At 43.7% G+C, this 24,809-nt stretch overlaps 1 protein-coding gene across 1 annotated transcript in view; it reads left to right on the forward strand.

The window, feature by feature from the left end:
* The window catches only part of phf2 (PHD finger protein 2), a 105,625-nt gene that overhangs the window by 70,202 nt on the left and 10,614 nt on the right, over window positions 1-24,809 (forward strand). The window contains exons 7-17 of the mRNA XM_054738168.2: window positions 632-794; window positions 4,945-5,032; window positions 5,221-5,327; window positions 6,455-6,546; window positions 6,632-6,721; window positions 10,518-10,844; window positions 11,219-11,335; window positions 17,470-17,585; window positions 17,693-17,871; window positions 20,736-20,803; window positions 22,308-22,474. Coding sequence (XP_054594143.2) covers window positions 632-794; window positions 4,945-5,032; window positions 5,221-5,327; window positions 6,455-6,546; window positions 6,632-6,721; window positions 10,518-10,844; window positions 11,219-11,335; window positions 17,470-17,585; window positions 17,693-17,871; window positions 20,736-20,803; window positions 22,308-22,474 — 1,514 coding nt within the window. The remainder of the gene's footprint in view (window positions 1-631; window positions 795-4,944; window positions 5,033-5,220; window positions 5,328-6,454; window positions 6,547-6,631; window positions 6,722-10,517; window positions 10,845-11,218; window positions 11,336-17,469; window positions 17,586-17,692; window positions 17,872-20,735; window positions 20,804-22,307; window positions 22,475-24,809) is intronic.

The following is a 24,809-nucleotide window of genomic DNA, read 5'->3' on the forward strand; positions in this document are numbered from 1 at the left end:
ATAATGATGATGATTATGATGATGATGATGGTGGTGGTGGTGATGACGATGATGATGTTGATGATGATAGTGGTGGTTATGATAATGGTGATAAGGATGATTATGATGATGGTGGTGGTGGTGGTGGTGATGATGAAGATGATGGTTATGATGTTCATGGTTGTGGTGGTGGTGGATATGATAATGGTGATAAGGATGATTATGATGATGATGATGGTGGTGGTGGTGATGGTTATGATGGTGGTGGTGATGACGATGATGATGTTGATGATGATGGTGGTGGTTATGATAATGGTGATAAGGATGATTATGATGATGATGATGGTGGTGGTGGTTATGATAATGGTGATAAGGATGATTATGATAATGGTGGTGGTGGTGATGATGAAGATGATGGTTATGATGTTCATGGTTGTGGTGGTGGTGGATATGATAATGGTGATAAGGATGATTATGATGATGATGATGGTGGTGGTGGTGATGGTTATGATGGTGGTGGTGATGACGATGATGATGTTGATGATGATGGTGGTGTTGGTTATGATAATGGTGATAAGGATGATTATGATGATGGTGGTGGTGGTGACGATGATGATGATGATGTTGATGTTGATGAAGACTACATTTACAGGGAGAAAAGATCTTTTTCCTCATCAAACCCACCTCGGCCAACCTGTCTCTTTATGAGCGCTGGAGGTCATCGTCCAATCACAGTGAGATGTTCTTTGCCGACCAGGTGGACAAATGTTACAAATGCACACTGAAGCAAGGCCACACCCTGTTCATCCCCTCAGGTCAGAGCTTGTTTTATTAGCTGAACAATACAATCCAAAACTCAAAAATCTAAAAACTCGATCATCTAAACCAGAGGTGTCAAACATGCGGTCCGGCCCACAAGCGGGTGAAATCCGGCCCGTGAGATGGTTGTGTGAACTTTATTTTCATACTTTACAATGTAGAGTGAAAATAAACGTATCTTTGTGAGCAAGTTTTCTCTGTAATGAGTATAAATAAAACAAAGCTGCGCTCAAGGCTCACACAAGAACTTGAATCACATCCTGAAGTTGGCCGCCACTCAGGATGGGACTTCTGATATTGATGTGCTGGTGAAAGCTAAAAGATGTTAAGTAAAATTAGTCAAATATACTTTAAGTGCTGCATGAAACTGATCTAGCCATGTGATCTGTAAGCTCTTTGAATCACTAAGGAATGCTTTATTTATTGATTGATTTTTTATTTTTTTCACATTTTCAAGTACACTTCAGGTGTTGTACTTGTACTAAACTGTCCTCAGGCTCCAGCCTTGTTTTATATTGATTGTATTAAATAAAAGAAAACAATCTGAAGTTGTTTTTAATTTACCGGTCCGGCCCACTTGGGACTAGATTTCTCACAATGTGGCCCCTGAGCTAAAATGAGTTTGACACCCCTGATCTAAACGCATCCGGTTAATAATCAAATCCTGCTGTTTGGTTTTCCCACCAAGCTTCACACCAAATGATCTACTGCCGTAAGTCAAACCCAGCTCAGAACAACTGACTCACAGTAAGTTTCAGCTGAAACAAGCTTCACTAAAGCCTCGTGCTGACTGAGCTGTAACAGTTAGGGATTCATCTGAGACACAAAAAATCAGTTGGAGTTGCACCGAATTTGTACATTTGACACCAGTTAAAGGTTTGATGTCTTGTTAATCATAAATGAGAATGGAAGTAAAGGATGGAGCCTCGTTTTCATCCAGACGAAGCATTAATTATTCATTCACTCCTACGAGGACTACAAAGATATCAGAACTAAAATAGATGAGATGGTTGAATAAAGCTGTGTAGCTGGAGCTGTTTAGGTAGAGCATGCAGAGTTTACGTGTTTCCATGGCAACGCCGGAAGGCCGCTTCAGCTCTTGTTTCTCCACATATCTTATTAAAGTTTTCATTTATTTTAGGCATGGACAATATATCGACATCAATATCAGTAACGGCCGATGTTAGTCGTTTTTTAACATATCGGCATCGGTTCGATAAATAAAACTGAGCTGATATTAACAACCGATCATTTTTCCATCTTGTCTCCATTTCTTTGCCTGTTTCAGAGGGTGAGGGGGGTGATGTGGGATTGTTTAGTCATGTGAACAGTGAATGAAATCATCTCAGAACCGTAAATGTGTGTGGTGTGTGTACATGATAATGTAAATTTAGCTTTAATAATTTTCATTTATACAAAATCTGATGATTTTAGAAGCATTAATGGGGCAGCAGTAGCTCAGGTGGTAGAGCGGGTTGCCTCATGATCGGAGGGTCATGGGTTTGATTCCAGCTCCCGCCTGGGGTATCCTGCTGTTGTGTCCTTGGGCTAGACACTTCACCCAACTTGCCTGCGTTAGTGGTGATCAGAGGGGCCGACGGCGCCAAATGGCAGCCTCGCCTCTGTCAGACCTCCCCAGGGCGGCTGTGGCTACAAGTAGCTTACCATCACTAACAGTGTGTGAATGTGAGAGTGTGTGAAAGCGTCTTTGGGTGTCTAGAAAAGCGCTATACAAGTTCAATGCATTATTATTATTATTATTAATGTCAGTGTATTGGAATCAGCAAATATTGGTTATCGGCCATAACAGTGACTCAATATCGGATATCGGTATTGGCCCAAATATTTCATATCGATGCATCACTAATTTATTTCATTGATGCGTTTATTCATTTATGCCGTTTTCATGTTCTTCTCCAGAGTCGGGATGTGTAGAGACTCGAGGACTTTGTTTTTGTTGAGCAGCTGTGAGTTTTAAAAATATACGTCCGTGGTGGTCATGTGACCCTAAAGTTAACGCCGTAAACCGTTTAGCACACGTAGTACACATCGAGGACAAAACATCACGTATGTCATTTAAATCAAATATTAATGTGTTTGACATGTGTGACCAGAGGAAATATATAGGGTATTTAGGAAAAAGTTATCTGGGTCCATCCCAAACTAAAGCTGATATATAATTATACTTATTAATAATGCTGACATCAGGGGCAGCATCAGTGGAATGAAACGCTCCTGGCTGCAAATGAAGATTAGGGCCAGCTGTGTCGCTAATTCGCCACCTCCTAGCTGCCAGCCACCAACAGGAAACGTAAACATCCGCCCCTTTAGCTCCCGATCAGCTGATGTCTGACCGCTTCAACACACCTCGCTGCGATCTTTAGACAGTCACTGTTCTCAGGAAAATATAATAAAATGACATAAATGATCAGAGATTTTAGATTGTTTCTGCTACTTTAAGACACATTGTTTGTGACTGTTTACAGAGCAGTGATGACACGGAGCATTGTCCCAGCTGTTGGTAGGACTACTTTCATGAACTACTGCTAAAGCAAAGCGTCATTCTGTCTGGTGCGTTCAGCCCTGCACTAATGTTGCACTAATGTTAAAAATGTAGCTTACCTCGACTTTTGTAAAGCTGTCGGTGCCAGCCGGTAACTGCAGCAGCAGCAGAGGTCAGAGGCGGTCTTTGAAAAATGTCCATGTCAAAGACTCTGTACTTTTCAGGAAGTTTATTTTTATTTTTACAAGTTTTGAGAAGAGGCTGACGTGCTTCCCAAATACTGCAGCAATCCAAGCAAGGCAATCTCTGCAAATGATTGTATTTTAGTAGCCGTTAACAGAGCACTGTGCACTGTTGTGTGCATCAGTAGTATTCCGTCTGCCAGGAAATCATGCAATGACAAAGGTTCCACGTTGCTAGAAATGCAAGCTCAGATTAAATGCGTGAAATATTTTTATGCGTAATTGTTTTCTAATTAATTAATCATCATCATAACGTGTTAAAGGGACTTTAGGGAGTTTTGAATTGTTATGCTCGCGATTGCCCCCTCTGGCCATAAGCGTAACGGCAGCTTCAACAGGAGGCTCGTGCACGAGGCGCGCATGCTGTACGTGCACACTCCTTAACGAAAATAACAGCTTCACAGAGCTCTGAGAGCTGACAGTTCCTTGTGTGTGTGTGTGTGTGTGTGTGTGTGTGTGTGTGTGTGTGTGTGTGTGTGTGTGTGGCCCGGAGGACAGAGGACAGGAGAACACGCAGCTAATTAAATAAATAATGTGGTTCTGTAGCTTTCTCTTCAGCACAGCCGACAAAGGTTTATGATGGGTCAGTCCTCCTGCATGCTCAGATCATTCCCTTCCCTTGCTTGAAAAATAGTTCCAAAATGAAAGTTGAACACACATCTTTTTTATCTGTGAATTCAATGCTGTTGGGCGAGTCTCAAATAAAAATTTGGGCATCTTACTGTAAAAAATATACCATTAATGTAAAAACAAAATTCTGAAACAACCATGTTCACACCGAGAATCGAACCCGGGTTTTCCGCATGAAAGTCCGAAACTTTACTAGGCGAGCTAAATCGCCAGTAGCATCTTCTGCATCTGTAACATTTATATCCTTGATAACAGCCGAAACAACGTTCAAAGAACGGTTCGGAGGGCGATGCCTGAGCGTGAACGCGCATGAAGCAGCCTGCTCGACCCGAGCATCTCTCTTTTTCTGTGATTTTACAGAAAAACAGGCAATCACAGTAAAAATGCCAGGGCTCATTCTACAGGACCAGGGCATTGCAGGAGAACGTATGAAGAAGACATTTATTATTTCTATACTTGTTTTGGCTGTCACACTTCCATAATGTCCCTTTAAAATCCCACCCCTAAAAATAGTGTTTTTATTTAAAATGTCATTAAGCTGCATAAAAATCCTCTTTTTTTCTGTCATTTTACTTAAAACCAATAAGTTAGCAAGAGTATTAGGATCTAATTGACTCTTCTTCAAATGAGGCTTCACCACCACCGTTTGATGGGAAAACACCCATCTGAAGAGAGTGATTCACTGTGCTTAAAGTAATTCATCATTCTGATGATTATTGTTGGGCTTCGTTATCTCTCAAGACAGTCATTGATTTTTTTTGTCTTTTTCAGGATGGATCAATGCAATACTCACTCCAGTTGACTGCCTGGCATTCTCTGGACACTTTGTCCATAATCTGAGTGTGGAGATGCAGATGAGGTTTGGTTCTAAATCACATAAACGTTCTTGACGTGTGCTGTTTGATGATCAGCCTTCTGTCGGGTTGACGTGAAACCTCCTGGAGCTTTTAACTGGAACTTGTTTGTGTCCATGCATTCTTCTCTGGAGATGCTTGGATGGTGTTGTAGATATTTTGTGTCAGCAAACCTGTGGTTCATTCTCCACAGAGCGTATGAAATTGAGAAGCGGCTAAAGGTCAAGACTCTGAACCCTTTCCCCAATTTTGAGACGGCCTGCTGGTATGTTGGACGGCACTTCCTCGAGCGATTCAAAAGTGAGTGAAAGATCAGTTGGATGCATGGACGTAATTTTGGGGGGGGGGGCAGGGGGGACATGCCCCCCCCCCCACTTTTTCCAAAGTCAAGTTTTGACCCCTGCACTTTTTACCATCCAAAAACAATATTACGCTATGTTAAATTGACACTGGTTGAGCTCTAGGACCAAGGAAAACAACTGTTTGTGTTGAAGCCTGTTTCTCTTTAGAACATACTGTAAAGATACCCCCCCCCTCCCCCCGTGTCCCCCCCACTTCTAAAGTGAAAATTACGTCCATGGTTGGATGCATTTATAGGACTCAGATCTTATTTGCCATTTTCATGTAAATCTACATTCATGTTTAATTAGACATTTTACCAAAGGAATACATGAACCAGAGAAAACACAAACACTGACAGGAGCCTCCTCTGTGGGCTGCACGCGCAGCGCCTGCCTGCATGTCTGGTGTGCAGATGAGGAGCTGGATGCTTTAATATGATTTCAGTCATTAAATCGGTGAATCACAGAGTTCACAGATGATTAGCTTCAAAAGATTTGGCTCTGCAAGAATCACTCGCTCCATTACAAGCTGGCCCCAGCCAGCTGGTCGTGGTCCCAGCATTTCTGTGTGTGTGAGAGAGAGCTAAATCTATTCTGTTTTCTCCTCATCATCTTTGACTTTAACTTCAGATCAGGTTCCCTGAGGAGGACAGATACTAATCATTGGGTTTTGTCCCATTTGGATAGTTTTCTTTCTTTGTTGCACAAATATCCAGTTGAGGTGAAGTGGCATGGACGCACTTTGAAAGACTAAATGAAATTATGTGTCTGAAAAAATGCCTTCTGCCTATAAAATGTAAAAATCTAAGTTTGAAAGAATTTTTGACGCTACGTCAAAAACAATATTATCACATAGCAAATGTCAGATGGTCAAACAACCCACTTCCACTTTGCTGCAGAAGTTTTTATTTTTGTTCTCAACCATCATGGAGCTGTGGGGCCACTGCACCTCAGTCAGAGTAAAGGGGGTTGTCATGGTGATCCTAGTCAGGCCATGAAGCTGTGAAGATGTACCTTCTACACCAACGACAGTGACCTCTCCAGAGATGATTCATCCAGTGATAACGTTTGCATTTCTTCCTGTAGGTTTACATAAAGCAAATAAGCAACCGGCTCCATATCTGATACATGGTGCCAAAATCATCAACGGAGCGTTCAGAGCCTGGACTAAAAAACAGGTAGAGACACTCCTGAGCAGCATGAGTGGAGTTTAGGTGTCTGACTACATGACTGGAGCGGTTCTCTTTGCTATGCTTGTAACAGGCTCTACTGGAACATGAAGATGAGCTTCCAGAGAACATGAAACCATCACAACTCATTAAGGATCTTGCCAAAGAGATCAGACTGTCAGAGGTATTTTTAATTATTTTATCCTTAACTTCTAAATGGGCTGCATGGTGGAGCAGGTGGTAGCTCTGTTGCCTCCCAATGAGAAGGTCACATGTTCAAATCCCAGCTGCAGTGAAGAGTTGGCGTGTTCGTCTTATGCATGTATAGTTTTTTCTTGGTACTTCCTCCCACGGATCAAACACATGCATGTCAGGTTGTCCCCAGATATGAGTTAGTGTGTCTCTGGGGTGGACCTGAAGCCTGTCCAACGTGTCCCCTGCCTCTGTCAGATCTGTAAAGGATTTTACAGACCAAGATAAATAACTAAGTACATGATTATCTACAGGTGCTGGTCATAAACTGAAATTATCATGACAATGTTGATTTATTTCAGTAATTCCATTGAAAAAGTGAAACTTGTATATTAGATTAATGCATTCCACACAGATTGATATATTTCAAATATTTATTTATATAATTTTGATGACGATAACTGATAACTAATGAAAATCCTAAATACAGTATCTCAGAATATTAGAATATTGTGAAAAGGTTCAACATTGAAGACCCCCTGGTGCCACACTCTAATGAGCTAATTAACTCAAAACATCTTCAAAAGCCTTTAAATGGTCTCTCAGTCTAGCTCTGTAGGCTACATAATTGTGGGGATGACTGCTGACTTGACAGTTGTCCAAAAGACGACCACTGACACCTTGCACAAGGAGGGGAAGGCACCAAAGGTCACTGCTAAAGAGGCTGGCTGTTCACAGAGCTCTGTGTCCAAGCACATTAACAGAGAGGTGAAGGGAAGGACAAGATGTGGTAGAAAAGTGTACAACAATAGGGATAACCACACCCTGGAGAGGATTGTGAAACAAAACTCGTTCAGAAATGTGGAGTCACAAAGAGTGGACTGCAGCTAGAGTCAGTGCTTCAAGAACAGATGTATGAAGGACCTGGTTTCAGCTGTCACATTCGTTGTGTCAAGCCACTGTTGAACAAGAGGCACCATCACAAGCATCTCACCTGGGCTAAAGACAAAAGGACTGGACTGCTGCTGAGTGGTCTAAAGTTCTGTACGTGAGTAATCTGGTACTGGTTGGAGAGCAGGCTGGGGAAGCAGGTGTGTGGCATGAGCTGATGACAGGGCGCAGGTGATGATAATCATGTAGCTGAGGGCTTGATTGAGGAGGCAGCTGAGGCAGAGGAGGGTGGCAGCCTGGGAGTCATGACAGTTATTCTAATTTTTTGACCATCACCTGTAAATAATCATGTACTTAGTTTTTTTATTTTGGTCTGTAAAAGCCTTTACAGATCTTTCATAAGTGGCCAATGTTCAGCAGAACCACATCAATCAGATTTTATTTATGAAGTGCTTTTCAAGCAAAGTGCTACCCAACCTGCTTTACAGAATTAAAATGACCCCAAATTCCCTTAACAGTGTAAAAACATTAACACACACACACACACACACACACACACACACACACACACACACACACACCACACACACACACACACACACACCACACACACACACACACACACACACACACACACACACACACACACACACACACACCAGTAAAAATGTATATTCGGCTGAGTCCAGATGAGCCAAGTCAGGTAAGGCAAAGAAACACCATCAGAGGAGCCGTCTGCCACTTCCACTCAAACACTACCTACAGAGCGCCCAGGAAGCAACAGTCGACCACCGCCCCTGGGGCAGAGGGCCCCTACAGAGAAAACACTGGATTAAAATGAGTAAAAATATGAAACTAAAACAGCTAATATAAATGACAAAAGTAAGAAAATAAATAGTAAATCAAATCCCATGGACAGTAAAATAATAATATTATTAAATAATGAAACTGTGCTAAAATATAATCATATAGAACATGCAAAGCCAGCTATAAAATATAATCATGTAAAACGAGGAATACAACTATAGTAAATAATGAGATAAAAGCTAACCTAAATAGGTGACTCTTGAGCCTGGACTTAAAAACATGAACGTTCTCCGCGGTCCTGAGGCTCTCCGGCAGCTCGTTCCAGAGGTGAGGGCCGTAATACTGGAAGGACGCCTCCCCGTGAGTGTGTGTCCTGACTTTAGGGATGACCAGGAGACGCCTGCCAGAGAAGTGCAGGAGCCATGAGGGTTTATATGGTAAAAGCAGTTCTGAGGGATAAGAAGGCCCAAGACCATTAAGACACTTAAAAACCATTAAAACAACCTTAAAATTGATCCTGAAACGTACAGGGAGCCAATGCAATGATTCTAAAATTCACTTTGTTACAGATGAGAAGGTTAAACGGGTTGTTGGATTATTACATTTTCACATATAGTGGTTAATGAATATGGTTAGAATGAAAAGGTGGAGTTTGGGAATAAACAAAGTAAATTCACAGGGCCCAGGTGTATAAGAAGTAATGAATAGAAATCTAAAGAAGGCCCTGTTCTTTGCAGGAGTGGACTAGGATGACAGTTTGGTCCTGGCAGTTTTCTGTCCCCATTGGAGAGCGACGATGCCAGATGGGCCAGTCCTCTCCTGGTTCTTTGTTATGTCGTAAGGATACCTTGAAATATTGGGACATTATTTTTGAGCCATATCGCCCACCTGTGACAAAAACCAAAGTGAATTCTGTGGTTTTAAGTCTTCAGGGCTTTCCACTCGTTTGCGTTATTTTCCTGGACTCTGGTACAGCGCCAGTAGCAGCAACCCCATCCCTAGCTGGTGCAGTCTGGGGACACATTAAAGTTAGAGTCAAAGTCCCATCAGTTGTCACACACACTGATGTGTGTGCGAAATTTGTTCTCCGCATTTGACCCATCCCCTGGGGGAGCGGTGAGCTGCAGACACAGCCGTGCTCGGGAACCATTTGGTGGTTTAACCCCCCAATCCAACCCCGTAATGCTGAGTGTCAAGCAGGGAGGTATTGGGTCCAATTTGGTAAATGGTAAATGGCCTGTATTTGATATAGCGCCTTCTAGAACCCTGGAACCCCCCCCCCCCCCCCCCCAGGGGGCTTTACAACACAATCAGTCATTCACCCATTCACACACACATTCACACACTGGTGGGGATGAGCTACGATGTAGCCACAGCTGCCCTGGGGCGCACTGACAGAGGCGAGGCTGCCGAGCACTGGCGCCACCGGTCCCTCCGACCACCACCAGCAGGCAACGTGGGTTAAGTGTCTTGCCCAAGGACACAACGACAGCGACAGACTGAGCGGGGCTCGAACCTGCAACCTTCCGATTACGGGGCGAGCACTTAACTCCTGTGCCACCGTCGTCCACCATTTTTTCAAAGTCTTTGGTATGACCCGACCAGGAATCGAACCCTGATCTCCCAGTCTCAGGGCGGACACTCTACCACTAGGCCACTGAGGAAAGAAATCAGATTGCTGCTAAAATAACTGTAATGGCTGAAAAAGGATACATCTGCAGAGCTTTAAATAAAATCAGTTGTATGAACCTTTATTAATTTTTGAAGATTTTTAAAACCATGCTGCTGGTTCAGGATGTCAGAGTCAGAGCAGGTTTGTTAGAGGAGCGTTCACAACAAACATTATTGGTCTGAATATGTTAAGGAGACGAGACTCTTCCAAACAGTTGGTAAGAGAACCCTTCAGAACAGCTGATGATCAGTGAAGATCAAGTCTGCTGCGTCTCTTTATTTCATACATTTTACTTTCATTCCAATTCTTTTATTTTATTTTTTTTCATTTGGCAGTGAATTCATGTCTTAGAGCGGCTGAATGTCTCAAGGTCGTTTAATGGTCAGTTTCACCTCTCATTCCTCTGCTTCTGTCCCAGAATGCAACAAAAACCATCAAGAGCGAGCCGAGTACCAAGGCTCCTGTAGAGGAACCTCCATCCACCCATTCTGAGCCAGAGGAACCCGTGTCCCCGGCCCACATTCCATCACCCAGCGGAGAAAGGGCCAGGAAGAAAGTCTTCAAACCCCCGAAGATCCCCAAGGCAGCCAAGCCTCCTAAGGTACCGAAAGTCAAAGAAGGAGAAAAGAAGAAAGCAAAGAAGACCAAGGAGCCCTCACCACCTCCAAAACCCTCCAGTTTCGCCGCTCTTGAGTCACATGCCAAGGACATCTTGAGTAAAATGGACCAACACAAAAAGACAAAGGTGAGCTTTAATTAGAAAAAATTACATCAATAAAGTTTTGTTGACTTAGTCAACTTCTAAGAGGCAAAGCCTCAAATCAACCCTGAAGACTTCAGGCAAACAGTAATAATGATATTAGTAAAAAATAAAAGTGTAATAATATTAATAATGATAATGAAAACAAAATAATAATAATGATAGTAATATAATAGTAATAATAATAACAATGGTGACTCCATTTCCACACAGGGAAACCTGTTGAGTAAATTTTACTCGAATTGAAAAGATTTTACTCTGAAAAAGACCAAATTTGGTCCCGTGGAGTAAAATGTACTCTCTAGTTTTTCTTGTGCAGCTTCCTTCTCCTAACTGTCATGTCATGATTTACTTTCCAGGTTGTTAAAACGGTCCTGAGTCCACCAGAGAAGGACGTGTCCAAGCAGAACAACGTGGACAAGTTTGACATGAGAGAACAGAACAAAAACAAGACTGAAGCAAAGTGGAAGTATAAGGTAGGTGTTTCCTCTGATGGCTGCGTGTTACAAACCAATCAGAGCTGGAGAACGAATCCTTCAGCAGGGATTTACACTTCAAAGCCACAGTCAGCACCCCACCCACCCCGGTTTAACTAACCACATCCTTATCCAACAGCATCTTGTTAATTGTAATGTTATCGTTGCATAATTGGAGAAAGCTTTTAGGGAACAAAAGGATAACCGAGTCAAACGGAAGGCATCAGAAGGTTTAGGTTTCATGGAAAACTCAATGGCAAACGGCTGTGGAATGTTTGCGGTTTTCCGTCCACACGAGCCTGTACAGGAGAAATCCTGTTAGGTGTGCACCAGGCTCACCAGAGGCCTCTGATGTCTCATGAGCTGGATGTGAAGCTTCTTCCTGTTTACTAACCATAACCACAGACAGGTGAAATCTGAGTGTACTATGTAAGACAAACCTTCTCTGAGGAGTGGATCAGTGGTGATTTTATGGCAGCCGTCTTGCATTCCATGCAGTCCATCTGGTTTAGCTTAGAGTGGGTCAGAAAATGGGAACAACTCAGTAACATCAGAGAACATCACCACCATCTAGAGCCCTCTTCGTTCCTTCAGAGAAGAAGAAGAGCTTTTAATAGTGGTGCACCGATCTATCGGCCAACCGATCTCAGGTATTTTTTTTTTCAAGATGGGTGATTGGCCAAACACTGCCATCGGTGCACCCCTAGTTCATGTTAAAGCAAATCATTGCTATAGAATAATCTTTTTGGGACAAGTGTCAAAACAGGTAAAAAAGTTTTGTTTTCTAAATTAGAAAAATGAAAGTCTAAAAGAACAAATCTGATTTAATAGTTCAAACAACATTGCTAATAGGGCTGCACGATATCAGAAAAACCTGCGATATTCGATAACAGTGCTTAATATTGCGATATCGATATTACTCACGATAAATGAACAAATACTAAAGTATGCAGTGTTGATGTCGTCTGGCGTGTGACGTCTGCCCTGGGTTCAAAGCAAACAAAAACTAATGCATGAATTCCATTACAACATAACATTTTTATTGAAAACATATGCAGCTGCACCTGCTACTGTATTAGCAGCTGCACCTGCTACTGTATTAGCAGCTGTACCCGCTACTGTATTAGCAGCTGCACCTGCTACTGTATTAGCAGCTGTACCCGCTACTGTATTAGCAGCTGCACCCGCTACTGTATTAGCAGCTGCACCCGCTACTGTATTAGCAGCTGCACCTGCTACTGTATTAGCAGCTGCACCCGCTACTGTATTAGCAGCTGCACCCGCTACTGTATTAGCAGCTGCACCCGCTACTGTATTAGCAGCTGCACCCGCTACTGTATTAGCAGCTGCACCCGCTACTGTATTAGCAGCCGCACCCGCTACTGTATTAGCAGCCGCACCCGCTACTGTATTAGCAGCCGCACCCGCTACTGTATTAGCAGCCGCACCCGCTACTGTATTAGCAGCCGCACCCGCTACTGTATTAGCAGCTGCACCCGCTACTGTATTAGCAGCTGCACCCGCTACTGTATTAGCAGCTGCACCCGCTACTGTATTAGCAGCTGCACCCGCTACTGTATTAGCAGCCGCACCCGCTACTGTATTAGCAGCCGCACCCGCTACTGTATTAGCAGCCGCACCCGCTACTGTATTAGCAGCCGCACCCGCTACTGTATTAGCAGCCGCACCCGCTACTGTATTAGCAGCCTCACCCGCTACTGTATTAGCAGCTGCACCCGCTACTGTATTAGCAGCCGCACCCGCTACTGTATTAGCAGCCGCACCTGCTACTGTATTAGCAGCCGCACCCGCTACTGTATTAGCAGCCGCACCTGCTACTGTATTAGCAGCCGTACCCGCTACTGTATTAGCAGCTGCACCTGCTACTGTATTAGCAGCCGTACCCGCTACTGTATTAGCAGCCGCACCCGCTACTGTATTAGCAGCTGTACCCGCTACTGTATTAGCAGCTGCACCTGCTACTGTATTAGCAGCTGTACCCGCTACTGTATTAGCAGCTGCACCCGCTACTGTATTAGCAGCTGCACCCGCTACTGTATTAGCAGCTGCACCTGCTACTGTATTAGCAGCTGCACCCGCTACTGTATTAGCAGCTGCACCCGCTACTGTATTAGCAGCTGCACCCGCTACTGTATTAGCAGCTGCACCCGCTACTGTATTAGCAGCTGCACCCGCTACTGTATTAGCAGCCGCACCCGCTACTGTATTAGCAGCCGCACCCGCTACTGTATTAGCAGCCGCACCCGCTACTGTATTAGCAGCCGCACCCGCTACTGTATTAGCAGCCGCACCCGCTACTGTATTAGCAGCTGCACCCGCTACTGTATTAGCAGCTGCACCCGCTACTGTATTAGCAGCTGCACCCGCTACTGTATTAGCAGCTGCACCCGCTACTGTATTAGCAGCCGCACCCGCTACTGTATTAGCAGCCGCACCCGCTACTGTATTAGCAGCCGCACCCGCTACTGTATTAGCAGCCGCACCCGCTACTGTATTAGCAGCCGCACCCGCTACTGTATTAGCAGCCTCACCCGCTACTGTATTAGCAGCTGCACCCGCTACTGTATTAGCAGCCGCACCCGCTACTGTATTAGCAGCCGCACCTGCTACTGTATTAGCAGCCGCACCCGCTACTGTATTAGCAGCCGCACCTGCTACTGTATTAGCAGCCGTACCCGCTACTGTATTAGCAGCTGCACCTGCTACTGTATTAGCAGCCGTACCCGCTACTGTATTAGCAGCCGCACCCGCTACTGTATTAGCAGCCGCACCTGCTACTGTATTAGCAGCCGCACCCGCTACTGTATTAGCAGCCGCACCCGCTACTGTATTAGCAGCCGCACCCGCTACTGTAATTGCAGCCGCACCCGCTACTGTATTAGCAGCCGCACCCGCTACTGTATTAGCAGCTGCACCTGCTACTGTATTAGCAGCTGCACCTGCTACTGTATTAGCAGCTGCACCTGCTACTGTATTAGCAGCTGCACCTGCTACTGTATTAGCAGCCGCACCCGCTACTGTATTAGCAGCTGCACCTGCTACTGTATTAGCAGCCGCACCCGCTACTGTATTAGCAGCCGCACCCGCTACTGTAATTGCAGCCGCACCCGCTACTGTATTAGCAGCCGCACCCGCTACTGTATTAGCAGCTGCACCTGCTACTGTATTAGCAGCTGCACCTGCTACTGTATTAGCAGCTGCACCTGCTACTGTATTAGCAGCAAAACAACAAACTGCATGCATGCAGTTTCTCAGTGACTTTAAAACATCACCTCCACCATAAAACTTTTTCTGATGCTCCACATACAGAAAAACATCCCTTACCAGGGTTTTTAGAATAAATAAAAAAAAATCAGAAAATAAGTTTAAATGTTAAATAAAAGTTAACATCACTTAAATGCAACAGCAGATTCTCTCGTTGCTACTGAGCATTTTCTCCACTTATGTGGTTATGATATAAGGCTGTTGCTGTAACTGGGAAGTGAACTGTGCTGGGCCAAACTAGGAGAATATTAAGATTTTCTGAGGGAAAGAGAAAAACAATTGTCTACCTTTCAGAAGAGGAACTGGCAAAAAAACTACATGAAAAATATGTGAAAACGTTTGTTTTTAACCCCAAATTGAACAAGTTTACCTAGATCTTAAAAAGCAGCTCAGATGATGAAACTGCAACTATGATTCTGATAACTAGCTAACACATTGAACTAGCTCCTCTAAGATAACCGGCTAGCAGAGCTTCTGACTGACAGTTTATGTGTAGCAGCAAATCAACTGTCCTGATTAACAAGGTTATAAAAGCTCATAAATGAAAAATCACTTTGATGTGTGGGGGAACTTTTCCAGGCCCTCTTTAGCAGGGTGGGACTGGGAGGAGAGTGCTGTAGCCTTTTAGCTGGAAGCTAACCAGAGCCTGGGGCTAACATCACCACCCGGTGGAACACTAGCGACATGGAGGTGGGTTGGTTCACCGGCACGTGTCGGAGTCAGCCCGGTTACTATCAGCTGCTTAACGACACCGAGCAGACTCGTGTTCACGTTTGAAAGCAGCGCTGAATCCAGAAACCTCAGCACAAAGTGCGTTCGTTGCTCTGAGCCAGCATGACGAACATGGGAACGGCGCCGCTAACTCAGTTCGGGTGTTGCATTCCACCCATCCTAGGGGTCTACGTAGGGGGCGGGCGTATTACGTGAACGGACCCATCTGATTGGCTGCATATCAGAAGGGCTACATTTGATTGGTCAAATAATACTTCCGCGTAAAAAACAGAGCTGGTTTACAAAAAGGTGATGTATGACACGGATGGAAATGTTTGAACCAAACATTTATTGCCATTTTTGACGTGCTTTGCGATGGGCCTATCGCACGTCCTGTTATCCCGATGACGATAATTTTTCGATATATTGTGCAGCCCTAATTGCTAAATATGTTCATTTATATTTGAGAACATTACCCTGTGTCCAGTTGAAACTGGCATTCATATTGGGTTTCTCAATAAAAGGAAGTAGAAACATTGATGTAATATGCTTTTAGATTAGACAAAATTGGTATCGGCAAAAATCGGTATAGGCAAGTCAGGTTTTTGTCAAGATCGGTGATCGGCCAAAAACTGCAATTGGTGCATCCCTAGTAGGGACTAAGAAGATCACCAATGTAAGATGGTGCTTGTCCATGTAAGGCCCTATAGACCAGAACCAGGATCTTGAAATGAACCCTGAAGTTGACTGGCAGCCAGTGAAGCTGGAGGAGAAGCGGGGTGATGTGGGTGTGTTTGGAGGACCTGGTCAGAAGCCGAGCTCAGGCGTTCTGAACCAGATCATGATCAGAAATTAGAAAAAAGTTTCTTTTAGGTCGTTTAGTAAGAGAAATTTTAGTCTTACCTGCCAACAGTTTCGGCTGAAGCCTTCTTCATAGGCTGCCATCAGGTGGATTGCAGACGTGGCCTATGCCCGGTATTCCTGGAGCGCATCGTGTGGAGTTGTCATGTCCACGGGGACTCCCACATACACTTGATGGTGTGGTGGTGCTGAGGAGTGCATCCCAGGTTCTCGAGAGGCAGTATGCTCCCTCATCCCTGCTGGTTGATCTGTCCTGTGCCCTGATTTTTGTGTCGTTCCAGTCCATCACATGATTGTTTTGTCTACAGTGGTCCATTATGGCGTATTTCTTGGTTTTGCTGCCAGCCACGTTCTTTTTATGTCTTGTTAGTCTGTTTCTTGTCACGTTGTTGCATTCTGAGTGGTGTTCCTTTGTTCGGATGTGCAGCTGTCACCCTGTTTCTCCAATGTACATGACAGGCAGGTTATTTTATAGATGACGTTGCATTGTTGGGCGGGGTTTGGTTGGTCCTTTGGGTGCATTAGCAGTTGTTTTAGTTTATTTTATGGTTTTATGACGTTTGCAATGTGATGTTTTTGGAGGAATTTTCGGACGCGTTTCATTTTTCCTTGTAGGTATGGTATGCTAATGCTCACTATCTGTTTTGGTGTTGTTGTTTATGTAGTGAAGTTTGGGCCTGTGTGTTTCCTTGGTTGTTACCCGCTGTGAAGAGTTGCAGTTTAGTTTAAGAGGGCCTGTGTTTGTGTTTAAAAGCTAGCTTGTTTTACAGATTCACCATTAGAGCTTTAACCCTCCCACCGTCTTAACGGATGTGACCCCGCGAGGAAAGTTGACCATTGAGCAGGGTTGATGGTTTATCCCTTGAGGTCCACGTGGCAGGGGTGAGGAGTGAGCACCACCTCACCCTTTCCATGTGGACCTCAAGGGATAAACCATCAACCCTGCTCAATGGTCAACTTTCCTCGTGGGGTCACACCCATAAAGACGGTGGGAGGGTTAAATAGGGAATAATCAACCCATTCAGGTAATTACCTTTGGTTCCTTTGAAAAAGTGACAAATTAAAGAGCCTCAGCCCTAGAATCCTAAAGCCTTCCTCTGCTTTTCATTACTGAAAACAGCTCCATTCACAAAACATCTTTGTTTTGACTTGTTACTACATCCTGAGAGCAATATGTCCTAAATGAGTTGGAAACCCCAAAGAAAAAAATGACTGTAAACCTGATTGGGTTTAATTTGGCATCTTATGGAGATGTTGTTTGTTTTTGAACATTACAGAACAGTAAGCCTGATTCCTTGCTGAAAATGGAAGAAGAGTGTAAATTTGACAGAACACCACTGTCAGGCAATAAAGACAGATTCAGCTTCACCATGTCTCACCGGAAAATGCTCAGGTGTGTACGATGGCCCTGATTGGACATAAACGTTTCATTAGTCTTGGCTGCTTCCTCTCCATCAGAACTAATTCAAAGCTTTTATTGTTCTGTGGTTATCATTTTAGCTCCAAGGTCCTGAAGCCTCAGACCAACTCCAGTGTTTTTGGATCATTACAAAACCTAAAAGATGACAAAACCAAGCCGGTGAGGGATGAATACGAATATGTCTCAGATGAAGGAGAGCTGAAGATCGACGAATTTCCCATCAGGCGGAAAAAAAACATGGTTAAGAGAGATCTACCCTGTGAGTGTCCTGTGCTTATACACGCCATGTTTCAGTGGTATGATGATTATACACAGATCATCTTCTACATCCGTTTGTGCTGCCATGTGGCTCTCTACCTCTTTTATAAACACGTATCCATTTGTTTTCTCTCATTAGCCACGTTTACATGGACACAATTAATCAGATTGAACGCCCAATCAGATCAAAAATTCTGCATGTACACGTGTCAACGGGAATGTTCGGATCCAATTAGGCCCGATCGGAATGAAATTCAAATCCGATTGAGAGAAGTGGTTTTGTCCGATCCTCATTCCGATTGAGGTGCATGTACACAGCCGTTCGGGTTGTTGAAGTAAAATGATGCCCACTGCGCATGTGTGCAACAGCTAGCGAGCCTCCCCGCCGTCATTTAGACTACCTGACGTAAGAAATGATGGCTTAATTAACGAGCGCCGGCTTTTAATTTTGATGGTGAGTCGTCCCATTTCTGTAATTTCTAATCCAGAAGTTGCATTTTGTGGAAGTAAAATAAAAATCTGTTTATTGCACAAACACGTTCAAGTCTGTACTGGAAACATGCAGATTAATTTTGGGTTTGCAGCACGGATCCCCGTTTCTGTGAACGCAGCAGCTGTTTCTGCAGCAGGTGGATGATGGAGACGTGCTCGTAAAGAAGGCAGGGTAACGTCGGTTACGCAGACCCGGTTTGAGTTTAAGGAGACTGATGTTCAGTAGAAAAACATCCTCAGTTGAATACTCTGGGTGACGATCTGTGTAAAAGCACGTTAGCACAGATGACCTGAGATGCGGTTCGTTTATTGTTGGTTGTTATTATTTTGAACCAAATGTTCTCAACAGTTTCAGCTGATTGTCACGTTTATTAGTAATAACAGAGCTGAGAGTCTGAACCCCCCACCCCCGCTGCGCCCAGCCGTCACTTCAGACCCGCAGACCAGCCGATCAAGAGGTAGACACAAGGATAACCTCCCTTATTTTGATATTGTACTAATCAAACACAGAAAAGCATAAATATGCAGTTAATCACTGAAGAAAACATAACTTCTATGAGCAAAATAAAAACATTCAATTGATTAAATGAATCAGGAAAGCAGGAAGATTTGTTTTATTTATTTATTTTTTTACATTTTTCTATTAGTTTGATGACGTTTATTTACAATTATTTTTTCCGGGAAAGAAAACTGTGCATGCTTAAAGGGACTTTACGGAGTTTTGAATTTTTATGCTCGTGATTGCCCCCGAGGGCCAAAAGCGTAACGGCAGCTTCAATAGTAGGCTCGTGCACGAGGCGCGCATGCTGTACGTGCACACTCCTTAACGAAAATAACATCTGAGACAGTCCCGTGTGTGTGTGTGTGTGTGTGTGTGTGTGTGTGTGTGTGTGTGTGTGTGTGTGTGTGTGTGTGTGTGTGTGTGTGTGTGTGGCCCGGAGGACAGAGGACAGGAGAACACGCAGCTAATTAATTAAATAATGTGGTTCTGTAGCTTTCTCTTCAGCACAGCCGACAAAGGTTTATGATGGGTCAGTCCTCCTGCATGCTCAGATCATTCCCTTCCCTTGCTTGAAAAATTGTTCCAAAATGAAAGTTGAACCCACATCTTTTTTATCTGTGAATTCAATGCCGTTCGGAGAGTTTCAAATCAAAATTTGGGCATCTTACTGTAAAAAAATACACCATTTATGTAAAAAATAAACACTAAATAAACTATATTAACATCCACAATCGAACTCGGGTTTTCTGCACGAGAGTCCGACGCCTAACTAGGTGAGCTGAAGCGCCAGTGACATCTTTTGTATCTGTAACATTTAAATCATTGATGACATCTGAAACAACGTTCAAAGAACGGTTCGGAGCGAAAATAGCTATTTTGTTGCTAATTTGCAGGAAATATCAAGAAGAAAGTAGCTAAGGGTCCTCAGAAATGTAGCTAGGTTCATCACTAGGCGTTAGGAACAGCGACAATGTCACTGAGTTGTCACTGCTTCTCTCTCTGCTGCTAAAGCTACGGATAGCAAATGCTACGGGCGATGCCTGAGCGTGAACGCGCATGAAGCAGCCTGCTCGACCCGAGCATCTCTCTTTTTCTGTGATTTTACAGAAAAACAGGCAATCACAGTAAACATGCCAGGGCTCATTCTACAGGACCAGGGCATTGCAGGAGAATGTATGAAGAAGACATTTATTATTTCTACATGTTTTGGCTGTCACACTTCCATAATGCCCCTTTAACCTATTTAATCTGATTGAATACTTGGTGCATATAAACTCACCGCATGATTAGATCATTTCAGTTAGTGTTCATGATTTCCGATCAACCAAGATTTGAATTGGATGGGGGAATTTGGCGCATGTAAACGTGGCTAATGTTTGGTTTCAGGAATTGTGTACCTAAAATGAGCCATTTCCAAAATTCCCCATTTGTGATGTCACACATGGGGAAATAAGAATAGAGCCCACCCCCCTCCAGGCTGGAGGAGGAGCAGCTCTACTCTGAGCCCCTCCCAGATGTCTGAGATCCTCGCCACATAACAGCCATTTAGAGGAGGAGTGGGCGTGGCCCGCAAGAGCTTGTTTCCTTAAAGTGACCGTCCAAAGAACTGTTAGAACTTTAACAAAGCGGGAACAGGTCCTATTGAAGCCATGACTGATACTTCCTCACCACTTTGGGATATGTGTGAAAATAAATGTACATAGAACTTCTAAAAAAGACTTTGTATTCCTTTTGCTTCCAAATGATCCCTGAACGAGTGCTGGTCCCTGACCCGGAGGTTGGGGACCCCTGCTTTGAAGAATATTTGGATGTTCTCACATCTTGTTTCATTATGTTACGTATGAAGGAGTTGTTGTTGTTTTTCTGTCCAGTTTTATCAGATATTAGAGAACCTCTGCAACCCGCCAAAAAGCCGAAGTTCCAACCCTTGGTGACCAAGGTACGTATGACACACAAACCCCCACCTGTAAAAGCTGGATGCATTACTTGGTTCTTTTTTCATCACAGTAGAAGCTCTGAGGAAGCCTACAGTGTTAGTCGAAATGTCAGCAAAAACAAGGTAACAGCAACTCTTCTGTTGTGTTGAAAAAAGAACCAGACAAAAGATGTCAAAGCTGGATGCTCCTCGCTGTAATCTAAACAAGACACATTTACAATCGTGTTACAGTTAACAGCATTGCTTCCAAACTAAAGTGAAAATGCTAATTTAGATCAATTTAGATGAAGCGTTAGCCGAGCACCAGCGCAGACTTAGCAGGGTGTACCCAGAGAAACAGGAAGTAACATAATTAGACCAGATGTTTACTTTTGAGAGGTCAGGAGAAGCTGGATCAGACCTTTAGCTCCACAGCCGTTCACCTGGCCGTTTAATGGAGACCAGTTTGGGAATATGCACTAGAACCAGATCCCGTATTATTATACACTACCCGGCCAAAAAAAGTCTCCAGCTTGGAGAATTATTGCATGGGTGATTATCTTTCAGGTACAACAAGTTATTTAACCCAACTGGTGCAATGAGCTGCTTCTCATTTCTTAACCAACCATGTGGAAAGACACATGTGGTGGTCGTGGAAAATATGTTAGTCTGTGTGAAAAGGGTCAGATCATTGGCATCAAGCAGAGAAAACATCTAAGGAGATACAGAATTGACTAAAACTGGGTTAAGAACTGTCCAACGCTCTATTAAAAACATGTCTGATGGGTCCAGATGGACCCTGTTCCAGAGTGATGGTGCATCAGGGTAAGAAGAGAGGCAGATGAAGTGATGCACCCATCATGCCTAGTGCCTACTGTACAAGCCTGTGGGGGCAGTGTTATGATCTGGGCTTGCTGCAGGTGGTCAGGTCTAGGTTCAGCACCAGGATGGGCTCCAAGAATGAGGTCAGCTGACTACCTGAACATCCAGGTTACTCCCATCTTCCCTGATGACACGGGCATATTCCAAGATGACTATGCCGGGATTCATCGGGCTCAGATGGTGAAAGAGAGGTTCAGGGAGCATGAGGCATCATTTTCACACACAGAGTCCAGACCTTAACCCTCTGGGATGTGCTGGAGAAGGCTTTGTGCAGCGGTCAGACTCTACCACCATCAGTGCTAGATCTTAGTGAAACATTAATGCAACACTGGATGGAGATGAATCTGGTGATGCTGCAGAAGTTTATTGAAACAATGCCACAGAGAATGTGTGCTGTAAATCCAAAGACGGTCTAAAGAAATATTAGTGTGTGACCTTTTTTTTTTTTTTTTGCTGGTGACTTTTTATTTGGCCATGCAGTGTTTGTTTGCAGCCTGAGCAAGGCTGAAGAAAAGTTTATAATGATCCACCTGGGAGGTTTTCATGGGACACAGAAATCCCATGCAAACCAGGAAATTGGCATTTCCTCCTGGAATAACTTTTAATAATCTTCTGCGTCATCTCCCTTCTCTTCCTCCCAAACCAGAGCATGGATTCTTCAGATGAAGAGACCTTACACATCGACACAGAGGCCCGGACTGAGGTCAAGAGTCGGAACTCTAAGGTGAAGAAGAAGAGTGGAAGTGCAGCAGGGATCCTGGACCTGCTTCAGGCCAGCAAGCAGGTGGGGGGGATCGACTACAGCACCAACAGGTACGACCTGACCGGGATTTGGTTAGTTCCCGATCCCCTCAAAGCCACCGTCCCTGCAGGAACATCAATAACCATGGGACCTCTTCTCTCCTCCTTAAAGAGCAAGTCACCCCCAAATAAACTTTTTTTTGCTGATAAACTAAATAAACGAGTGTCTAATCGTGCTGCAGACACGTGTCGTCAATAATTTGGCACTTCAGTGCATCTTAGTTAAAATTTAAATATTCTGCCTAAAACTGGCAGTGTTGTGCCGTCGTCAGGTAAAAACTCTGCACTGTATTCTAATTTAAATCTGCCACCGCTATTGGCTAAGAGGTATGCTATGATGTAAACTGGTACATTATGATGTCACAATGCTGTCGTGAGCCTGAGTGTATGCTTGTTAGCGGCTCCGCCCTCTCAGTCTGCCAGGCAACAGCATTTGTTGCATTTTTCAAACATGAAGTGGGAGTGGAGTTAGACTCTGGTAGGGGGTGACTTGCTCTTTAAATTGGTTTCTGGGCTCCTTAATGGGCCGAGGCACTGACAAACGGACAACTCTCTCTCTCTCTTTGTGTGTGTGTGTGTGTGTGTGTGTGTGTGTGTGTGTGTGTGTGTGTGTGTGTGTGTTGGCTTTCTGTATTGCTGCTCTCCTTCAGCCTTTGATGGTGTGGTGTGTTAGAACCACAAATGTAAGAAAGAAAATGTCTCTGTAACAAGTTCATGTGTTACTTTATTTATTCATTTAACCAGGAAGCTCTCATGGAGATTAAAAACTTCAGTGGAGTCCTGGCCAAGAGGCGGCAAAGATAGTCACAAAATGTATTCAGTTACACAGGTAGTTATTATAGGAGTAAGTTACAACTGTAGGGGTATAATATTGTAAAGCTTAATATATTACATTTGCTTATGATGTGATTCTATATAAATATAGAATATCAACCTGATTGGTCTTTGGATGTTTAATCAGAAGATTCTAGGATTCTTTGCCTGTTCAGGGATCAAACACACTTCGATTCTTTCAGACAGAGTCAGGTTTATAAAAAGTGAGAATTTTATTTTCTAAACAATTAAAAACGTGACAACTAGGGAACCTTTATGTGATGACTGGATCTAAGTGGATGGGATGTGATGTATGGTGATTGAATGGTGTGTGTTTATCAGAACCTTGGATCTAGAAGAACTGAGTTCTGGGCGTGAAAAGAATTTGGTTTGCATTAAACTATGAAGTTGGTTCTCATCAAAACAGCATCAGACGCAATCACGCTGTGTCTACCTCACCCTTTCTTTGGAGACCCTCTTCGCGGATCCGGAGGTCAGGAAGGTCGGATGACCTCTGGGCACCGAGGTTCAGTCGATTAACCGCAGCTCCGACGCTCCAGTCCAGAGATGTCAACAGATAGATGAAATTATTTGCGTGTAGAAGGACTCCTAGGGAGTCGGAATTGTATCAGTTTTGTTCTGCAGGAACTGTTTTGCTGTGTCAGCTGTAGGCAGCTTTTAGCTTGTCGAAAGCTTGTCAAGAGATGTGGTGTGAGCAGAGTTTCCCTCCGATGGCCAGTCAGAGTTAACTCAACTAACAGAATGCTGAATCTCACAGAACGCTGGAATGCTGAATCACTCCGGAAGTGATTCTGTTTTAATATTCTCATATTAGGATTTACTTGGCCAATCGGGACGTGCCATGTTAAGGGGTGTTAACACACAAACCTCAGAACATTCCGCCTTCTTTCAGATACAGGATGCTCTGATTTGTGGGTAAGAAAATATCAATGTGCAGTGATGTTTCTTTAACTTTAATTTGTCTCTAATGAACATGGTGTCTGTGTAGATAATGATGTACTTGTTAAACCAAACGTTACTGATCATAACACCAAAATGTTTCATTGTAATAATAAAATTCATTTCAACCACAGTAATTTAAGTACAGATTAATCAAAACATTTCATTAGTATTCATATAACATTTGTTCATTCAACCATATTATTTAATGATTATTTAACTGATGAGTTGTAAAAGTTCCTTTTTCATGAGAGTGAGCCATCCTGCGGCGTTATCAAAAGAAGGCTTTGTTTGGGAACACAGGCTGACATCTTGTTCCTCCTGAAATGCCAACAAGGTTTGCAGAACCTTGTGGCTTGTTGGACGGTAGAATGTAAAATCCACCTTAGAGGGTGGAATTAGGCCTGTAGATGACCGGTGGCGTGTAGGTCAATCTGTAGGTGAAAACTGACCACTGCTGGACGTTACACGGGCTCTCATTCTGGTTTTAAATGTATTCAAGGAGATAAACGCTGTGATCTCCTTATTTCCTGCAGCCTGTTCCATGCAGAAAGTGCAGTTTGGTGCGGCAAAC

Source organism: Nothobranchius furzeri, chromosome 3 (genome assembly GCF_043380555.1).
Source record: "Nothobranchius furzeri strain GRZ-AD chromosome 3, NfurGRZ-RIMD1, whole genome shotgun sequence".
NCBI classification, from domain to species: domain Eukaryota; kingdom Metazoa; phylum Chordata; class Actinopteri; order Cyprinodontiformes; family Nothobranchiidae; genus Nothobranchius; species Nothobranchius furzeri.